This window comes from Solanum lycopersicum, chromosome 6, assembly GCF_036512215.1.
Source record: "Solanum lycopersicum chromosome 6, SLM_r2.1".
NCBI lineage: Eukaryota > Viridiplantae > Streptophyta > Magnoliopsida > Solanales > Solanaceae > Solanum > Solanum lycopersicum.
Genome location: NC_090805.1, coordinates 34,859,039 through 34,868,436, shown reverse-complemented (window position 1 = coordinate 34,868,436; position 9,398 = coordinate 34,859,039). Strand labels below are relative to the sequence as shown.

Here is a 9,398-nt window from a genome sequence, read left to right as displayed (position 1 = left end):
AAATACGAACGAATGAATGAAGCAGGCTCTGTGTTTGCTGAAGAAGGCTCCCTAGTTGAGGTCCCATATGTTGAGCCCTCATTTTGGGAAGTCTTAAGGTTAAGTCTATGATAGTAAGGTCTCATGGTATATGAATGAACAATATGAAAGAAACTATGTGCTATATGTTATGTGTTATATGAAGATATTATGTGTTGTGTGCCATACCATAACTATAATGATGCATGTCACTCTCGTGGCATAACCTTCCTAATCTCATTTTAGCAAGTCCACCGACTTGACTTCCAAAAATCATGTTGTTAGGAAAGAGCTATTCTTTCTCATGCATGTCCCTGGTGTGTGCTTGCATATACCCATACTTAGTACAAGTGTGTACTAATTCCATACAAACATCTACTTTTAGGTGCAGGCACAGGTGTACGGTAGAGCTACAAGTTCTTTGTTGCAGCTATCTGGACGTCAGCATTCATCCGGAGTTTGGTAGGTCCTTATGCCTTCGAGGATGCTACTGTTTTACATTCTAGCGTAGTTTTAGAGTTGAGCTACTGGAGCATGTTCCACTAGCGTTTCTTTCCTGTTTTGGTTCAGACTTTGTATTGGTGCTATTTTGGCCGATATACAATTAATATTTAATGAATTATTTCTTTCAGTTGCTTATCTCTTAAATGTTAGATGGTTGATGATGAACGATTACGAAATGTTAAGAATGTTCAGCAAGTATGATTAAAGAATCAAAAATTCCAAATTTTCCGCTAAAATTAATCTATGTAAAGTAAGAATGACGTAAGTAGGCTTGTCTGCGACCTCTGAGAGGTCAACGACGCCGGTCTCGTCTGGGGTCTAGATTCCGGTCGTGACAAAGTTTGTATCAGAGCGCTAGGTTAAATTCCTAGAATAATGAGTTCACATCAATCACATTGAGTAGTTTCTAAGTCATGGTGGTGAAGTGCACCACTATCCTGGATTAGAGACTGCATGATGCGTAGGAAAAACTTCCCTTTTTCTGATCTTATCGTGCTTATCCTAATGTTTGAATTCTTGGTGTTATGAACGTGTCTAACATCAATCTTGTTGTTTTTCAGAGAATGAATACTTGGAGGACTAAGGGTCGGAGGACGGGAGCAGCTGCAGCTAGGGGTAATCAGAATCCACCCCAGGCTCCAGCTGAAGGAGTGGCTATGCCTGTTAACCCAGCTGGGTTGACTGATGCGGAGGTGAGGGCATCTCTAGCCCAGATGGCACAGGCCATCACAATGCAAGCCCAAGCTATGACTGCCCAAGTCAACCGGCAGGATGTTCTAAGGGAAAACCCACCGGTTCGCAGCATAGCTAACAGACTGCGAGACTTCACGAGGATGAATCCTCCAATTTTCACAGGGGCTAAGATTTCAGAAGATCCTCAGGAATTTATAGACGAGTTGCATAAGATACTGGTGGCCATGGGGGCCACTGATATTGAGAAGGCTGAGTTGGCTTCCTACCAGCTCAAAGATGTTGCACAGACTTGGTGCAAAATGTGGCGAGATAACCGTGTCCTAGGAGAGGTGCCAGTCACCTGGGAGCTGTTCAAGACAGCATTTTTGGAAAGGTTCTTCCCTAGAGAGATGAAAGAGGCCAAGGTTGAGGAGTTCATCAACCTCAAGCAAGGATCCATGACTGTCAGGGAGTATTCCCTGAAGTTTGTGAAGTTATCAAGGTATGTACTTCCCTTAGTATTTGATAACAAGAATGATGAGAGTACTTAACTTTGTTGAAATTATCCAGGTATGCTACTCCCTTGGTTTCTACCAGCAGGGAGGAGATGAGTAGATTCCTCACAGGAATCAATGGAGACCTGGAGGAGGATTGTCGGGCTGCGATGCTCCATGATAATATGGACCTTTCTAGATTAATGATGCATGTCCAGCAGGTAGAGGACAGCCGAAAGAGGAGAGGTGTACGTGATGTTAGGAGGCCTAGGCCTCAAGATCAGGCAGGTCCCAGCCATGGAGGCCATAGAAATAATTTTGGCGTCCGCGAGCAGCCCAAATTTAAGAAGGGGCAACAGAGTGCTGGTAATTCTGACCCTCAGAGAAATACAACACCTAGAGGAGGCAGACCCGAACCCAAGAGGGGCAATGGAGGTGAGATGCAGCGCCCAAGGAAGGCTTGTACTAAGTGCGGCCGAACTCACCTTGGGGAATGCAGGCAGGGCACTAATGCCTGCTTTGGTTGTGGTAAGAGTGGACACATGGTCAGAGATTGTCCCCAGAACAGAGGTCAGGCTGGGGGAAATGCTCAGCCTAGGCCTACCCCACAGGGTGCAGCAGCAGCCGAGCCTCCCAAGAGGAACAGATTTTATGCCTTGAAAGGTAGGGAGGAGCAGGAGAAGTCCGCTGATGTGGTCACAGGTATGCTGCAAGTATTCTCAACTTCTGTTTATGCCTTACTTGATCCAGGGTCTACGCTTTCCTTTGTGACTCCTCTACTTGCCCTTACTTTTAAAGTACTACCTGAAGTCCTGCATGATCCTATAGTGGTTAGTACGCCTTTAGGAGAAAATGTGAAAGCTGATAGGGTATACCAGAATTGCCCAATAGTTGTGAGTGGCAGGGCTATGTGTGCAAACTTGATTGAGTTACCCATGCATGATTTTGATATTATTCTTGGCATGGATTGGCTTCACAGCCATTATGCTTGCTTGGACTGTCGTAGTAGAGTGGTGAGGTTTCGTTTCCCTAATGAAGAAGAGTTAGTCTGGGAGGGGTACAATCCGACTCGCCCTAACCCCTTGATTTCAAATCTTAAGGCCAATAAAATGATGGCCAAAGGGTTACTATGTCATCTTGTGAGTGTTAATGACTTAGATCATGACGTTCCTTCCATAGACTCAGTGCCTGTGGTAAATGAATTCCTAGATGTGTTTCCTGAAGATTTGCCTGGAGTCCCTCCCCTTCGAGAGATTGACTTTGGTATCGACTTAGAACCCGATACTAAACCAATCTCAATTCCTCCTTATAGAATGGCTCCAGCAGAACTCAAGGAGTTGAAGCTGCAGTTAAAAGATCTCACTGATAAGGGTTTCATTCAACCGAGCATATCCCCTTGGGGCACTCCAGTGTTGTTTGTAAAGAAGAAGGATGGGACCCTTAGAATGTGTATCGATTATCGGCAGCTCAACAAAGTCACTATAAAGAATAAGTATCCACTCCCCAGAATTGATGATTTGTTCGATCAGCTCCAAGGGTCTAGTTTCTTCTCTAAAATTGATCTTCGTTCAGGGTATCACCAGCTTAGGGTTAGGGATGGGGATGTCCCAAAGACAGCTTTTCGTACCCGATATGGTCATTATGAATTCTTGGTTATGTCATTCGGTCTCACGAATGCACCTGCTGCATTTATGGACCTCATGAACAGAGTCTTCCGTGAATACCTTGACTCTTTCGTCATAGTATTCATTGATGACATTCTCATCTACTCTAAGACCAAGGAAGAGCATGCACAGCATTTGAGACTAACCTTGCAGGTACTTAGACATCATCAGTTGTATGCCAAATTCAGCAAGTGTGAATTCTGGCTGAGGTCAGTGACCTTCCTGGGCCATGTTGTGTCCGATCAAGGTGTAGAAGTGGACCCCAGAAAGACTGAAGCCGTTAAGAAGTGGCCAAAGCCTCTTACACCCACCGATATCCGTAGCTTTCTGGGATTGGCTGGTTACTACCGCAGGTTCGTGGAGGGATTTTCTTCCATTGCTGCCCCACTTACAGCCTTGACAAAAAAGAAATCCAAGTATGAATGGACGGAGACTTGTGAGAAGAGTTTCCAGGAGCTCAAGGACAAACTCACTTCAGCCCCAGTGCTTACTCTGCCTAAGAGTGGCGAGAATTACACTGTCTATTGTGATGCATCTAGGGTTGGTTTGGGATGTGTTCTTATGCAGGCTGGTAAGGTGATAGCCTATGCTTCCAGACAGCTCAAGGTTCATGAAAAGAATTATCCCACTCATGACTTGGAGTTGGCAGCTGTGGTGTTTGCATTGAAGCTGTGGAGGCATTATCTTTATGGAGTACATGTGGATGTGTTCACAGATCATAAGAGTCTCCAGTACGTGTTCACGCAGAGGGAGCTGAATCTACGACAACGCAGATGGTTGGAACTGCTGAAGGATTATGACATGAATGTGCACTATCATCCAGGTAAGGCTAATGTTGTGGCTGATGCTTTGAGCAGGATGAGCATGGGGAGTACAGCCCACGTTGAGGATGAGAAGAAGGAGCTAGTGAAAGAGGTACACAGACTGGCCAGACTGGGTGTGCGGTTGGTTGACTCTACTAGTTGAGGTGTTTCAGTTCACCCTAGTTCTGAATCATCCCTGATAGTGGAAGTCAAGAAGGGTCAGCATCTTGATCCGGTGTTGATGGAGATGAAGGACTCAGTGTTGTTAAAAATGAATGAGTCTTTTGCTTTGGGAGATGATGGCATACTTAGATACCAGAACCGGTTGTGCGTACCAGATGTAGATGATTTACGGACCAAGATTGTTACAGAGGCCCATGGGTCCAGATATTCCATACATCCAGGTTCCACAAAAATGTATCATGATCTTAAGCAGATTTATTGGTGGGATGGCATGAAGAGGGATATTGCAGACTATGTGGCTAAGTGTCCTAATTGTCAGCAGGTTAAGGCAGAGCATCTTAAGCCTGGTGGTCTGACTCAGATCATTGAGGTTCCGACTTGGAAATGGGAGGCCATTAATATGGACTTCGTAGTTGGTCTTCCGAGGACTAGGAGGCAGCATGACTCTATATGGGTTGTTGTGGACAGATTGACTAAGTCTGCCCACTTTATCCCAGTGAAGTCTACTTACAGGGCCGAGGATTACGCGAGACTTTACATTGATGAGATTGTGAGATGGCATGGGATCCCTTTGTCTATTATTTCAGATAGAGGAGCTCAGTTTACTTCACATTTTTGGAGATCTTTCCAGAAAAGCTTAGGCACGCAGGTGAAACTTAGCACTGCCTTTCATCCTCAGACAGATGGGCAGGCAGAGCGCACTATTCAGACATTGGAGGACATGTTAAGGGCGTGTGTGATCGACTTTAGAGGTAATTGGGATGACCATCTACCTTTGATAGAGTTCTCGTATAATAATAGCTATCACTCCAGCATTGGGATGGCACCGTTTGAGGCATTGTATGGTAGGAGGTGTAGATCTCCAGTTGGGTGGTTCGAGGTTGGAGAGTCATCTATTTTGGGTCCAGAGATCATTCATGAGGCCTTGGAGAAAGTTAGACTGATTAGGGACAGGTTGTCTACTGCTTACAGCCGACAAAAATCATATGCAGACAACAGAAAACGACCCTTAGAATTTAACGTTGGTGACCAGGTCTACTTGAAGATATCTCCTATGAAAGGGGTGATGAGATTTGGTAGAAAAGGGAAGCTTAGTCCGAGATATGTGGGGCCATATGAGATCCTACAACGCGTGGGTGAGGTGGCCTATGAGTTAGCATTGCCTGCGGAGCTAGCTTCTGTTCATCCAGTCTTTCATGTCTCTATGTTGAAGAAGTGCCTAGGTGATCCAGCATCAATCCTACCTGTAGAAGGTTTGGGGGTTGGTGAAGACTTGTCCTATGAGGAAATACCTGTTGAGATCTTAGACAGACAGGTCAAGCGGCTAAGGAACAAGGAGATTGCCACAGTGAAGGTATTATGGAGAAACCATCTTGTTGAGGGTGCTACGTGGGAGGCCGAGGCCGACATGAGATCCCGATATCCACATCTTTTCAACTCTTGAGGTTAGGCTTCCTACTCATAAGACTATAGTTCCTTATCTCTTCGTATTTGTTGCTATTGGCTGATTGTACATAGCAATTAAGTTATGATCTGATTGGCATTATGAGGTGTAATGGTAGTGTCATTCGGGGACGAATGTTCCTAAGGGGGGATAATGTAACGATTCAAAAAAAAATTTTTATATAAATAAGAATAAATAAGTATTTAAAGGGCGTAATTGTCCTTTCACGTTTTAAATGAATAAATAAATAAATAAATCAAAAACAGATTTGTATTTATTGATTATTTGACTGATTTTTGAATTAGTCTCCTAATCCAAATAGTCCTCTCTCTCTCACGCTCCTTAACTCTCTCTCTCACGTTCTCCATCTTCATCACATTATTTCTGCCAAAAATATCAACAGTTTTCATGCTTGAAAAACTCACAAAAAAATTTTCAAGTAAAAGAAAATAAGTAATCAAAACGTCAAGGCTAAGAGAGGTTCGTCGAGAGAGGTGTGCGTTGAAGTGAATTGGGAGTGGTTTGGAGGAGTTTTCCGGGCAGCAACATTAAAGTTTGAACATCGATTAAGGTATGGGTTTCTTCTCTCTTGGCTCCTTTCCCAAGAGGCCCCTTACGATTCAAGTTATTCATCTCGAAACTAAGGCTGTTTCCCGTTGCATGCCCCTGTCACTAGCTCCCAATGAATTTTAGGTTGGGTATGATTGCTGGTAGATTTAGGTGTATATTATGTTTTCGCGATGAATATGATTATGTTTGTGTACTTGGAATCGTATGAAAGGCAACCATGTTTTTCTTGAAATTATGTGTAAGTATGTTACAGTGAATGAGGTTCTTTATGTAATGCTCCAAAAGTTTAATGTAATATGATTGTATATTTTTCGTGAATAAAATGGGGTAAGACGTGAAGTTCATATGAAATGTTAGGTGGCTTGATTGAGGGAGTAATTCTTGGTTAGACGAATCTATAAAAAAAAAATATAATGTGTAATTAAAACATTATGAATGAACCATGAAATTTCCCTACGAATTAATGTTAAACTTGATGAAAAAGTGAAGAAAAATCGTAGAATAAATTTCCAGAGCTTGAAAACAGACTTTAAAAGAATCTGGAAATTTTTGAACATCAAAAGAATTAAAAAAAAAGTTTTGAGGCCTGCAGGGATCGAACCCAGGACCTCCCTGCAGCATGCCTTAATTAAAAAAAAAAATGGGGCTGGCAGGGATCGAACTCGCGACCCCAGCCACGCGCGAAAAAAAAAAGGATTAATAAGGGAATGTTGGGGGCGGGGATCGAACCCACGACCCCCATTCGCGAAAAGAAAAAAAAAAGGGGGATTTAAAAGGGAATGCTGGGGGCGGGGATCGAACCCACGACCCCCAGTTCGCGAAAAAAAAAAGGAATAAAAGGGGATGCGAGGCGTGGGGATCGAACCCACGACCTCAGAGTTGAAGGGAGGGGTACAAATATTAAGGAAATAAAGGTGAGGCTGTGGGGGTTCGAACCCACCACCTCACAGCCTCCATTTCCAGCGAAAATAAGAGAAAAATAAAGGGGGCTGTGGGGGTTCGAACCCACAACCTCCCTATTCAAGTGAATGTAATTAAAAATAATAATAATAATAAATTAAAATTCTAATTAAAGTTAAAAAAATTAATTCTCTTATGTAAACATTGAGATTAAATTTAGAATTTTGATTAAAAATAGAATATTAATTCTTTTATGTAAATATTGAGATTTAAATTAGAATTCTAATTAAATTAGAAAATTATTCTTTCATGTAAATGATTGAAATTTAATTTAGAATTCTAATTAAAATAGAAAATGTATTATGTCACGAAAATGTTGAGATTTAATTTAGAGTTCTAAATTTATGAATATTAGAACTAAAATCAATGAAAAATATAAATGATGTCCAAATAATTCAAGATTTGGGTTCTCGTGCCCAAACCTCCGTATTGATACATAAGTCATACGTGAGTAAAATATTCAAGAATAATGTAATCTACTTTGATCAAAAATCAAGATCTTGGTATATATACAAGATACATAAGTCTTGTAATACATAATCTTAGGAAAATAAGAATCACTTAACGAACTATAAACGAAGCCCCATGGCTTGTATGTGTAGACACATAAGTTTAACATACGTTCAAAAAAATAAGTGAACCTAAGATGTACGTAATGAAATGAAGAATGTGGTGACAATCATGATGTGAGGCTAATGTATATGGAGAGAGCAATCTCAAACGAGCCTAAGTAAATGTTACCAATACGTATTCATCAATGAGGGTGTAAGATAATGAAGAGACCAGTCTCTATAAATACTTTAATGAAAAATATTGAGTTTAAAACACTTAATACTAATAATGAGATGAGAAATCATCTATTGAGCTATGATGCCCTCATACTAGAAGACAACTTCCATGATGTATGAGTTGGATGTAATGGAACTTTATACTGAGCACCGATAGGCTAGCTATGAGCGGTGATGCCTTCTTTCGGGAAGGGCGGAGGTTCACGTAACTCTCGTGAGATGAGACTGTCCGGCTTGCCGGGTATGGGTCTCCATACATCTCCTAGTCTTTGAACCTATATTGCCACTATAGGGATCTGGCGGGGTTAAATTCCCATATACGCTAGCATGTTATTGAATCGCTTTGGCCGGTGATTCCACCTCTTTTCGGTGTGGGGAAGACACTGGATTTCATGATGCTCACATGATCTATGTCGGTTAAAGTTAAAGTTCCCAATGAATGAATGAGGCCAGCCTCAAATGAATCATATAAAGAAATGAATGATACCGAAGGTGTTAGGATAGGATAATCAAGAGGTGAGCTAGATTTAGGTAATGACATTAGGTCATTCCTGATCATTGCACAGCAAACCCGATGGAAGTCTTAAACTACATCCTAGGTATAGCTGGTGTTCGCACTGGCCTATGAATGAATTGAAATGAAATACGAACGAATGAATGAAGCAGGCTCTGTGTTTGCTGAAGAAGGCTCCCTAGTTGAGGTCCCATATGTTGAGCCCTCATTTTGGGAAGTCTTAAGGTTAAGTCTATGATAGTAAGGTCTCATGGTATATGAATGAACAATATGAAAGAAACTATGTGCTATATGTTATGTGTTATATGAAGATATTATGTGTTGTGTGCCATACCATAACTATAATGATGCATGTCACTCTCGTGGCATAACCTTCCTAATCTCATTTTAGCAAGTCCACCGACTTGACTTCCAAAAATCATGTTGTTAGGAAAGAGCTATTCTTTCTCATGCATGTCCCTGGTGTGTGCTTGCATATACCCATACTTAGTACAAGTGTGTACTAATTCCATACAAACATCTACTTTTAGGTGCAGGCACAGGTGTACGGTAGAGCTACAAGTTCTTTGTTGCAGCTATCTGGACGTCAGCATTCATCCGGAGTTTGGTAGGTCCTTATGCCTTCGAGGATGCTACTGTTTTACATTCTAGCGTAGTTTTAGAGTTGAGCTACTGGAGCATGTTCCACTAGCGTTTCTTTCCTGTTTTGGTTCAGACTTTGTATTGGTGCTATTTTGGCCGATATACAATTAATATTTAATGAATTATTTCTTTCAGTTGCTTA

General features: G+C 41.8%; 1 protein-coding gene across 1 annotated transcript; it reads left to right on the top strand.

Annotated features, from left to right (window-relative positions):
- The first annotated feature begins 403 nt into the window (after window positions 1-403).
- On the top strand, window positions 404-9,398 carry LOC112941118 (uncharacterized). Its single transcript, XM_069299173.1, has 4 exons — window positions 404-480; window positions 1,083-1,696; window positions 1,765-2,390; window positions 9,145-9,398. The coding sequence occupies exons 2-4, from the start codon at window positions 1,086-1,088 to the stop codon at window positions 9,165-9,167; spliced, it is 1,260 nt and encodes a 419-aa protein (XP_069155274.1). The 5' UTR covers window positions 404-480; window positions 1,083-1,085; the 3' UTR covers window positions 9,168-9,398.

Excerpts from the sequence above, each read along its gene's own strand:
- LOC112941118 (XM_069299173.1), top strand. The coding sequence starts at position 1,086 with ATGAATACTTGGAGGACTAAGGGTCGGAGGACGGGAGCAGCTGCAGCT. Across the intron at positions 1,697-1,764 it reads AAGTTTGTGAAGTTATCAAG|GTATGCTACTCCCTTGGTTT; the intron begins GTATGTACTTCC and ends GAAATTATCCAG. Across the intron at positions 2,391-9,144 it reads GTCCGCTGATGTGGTCACAG|GTGCAGGCACAGGTGTACGG; the intron begins GTATGCTGCAAG and ends ATCTACTTTTAG.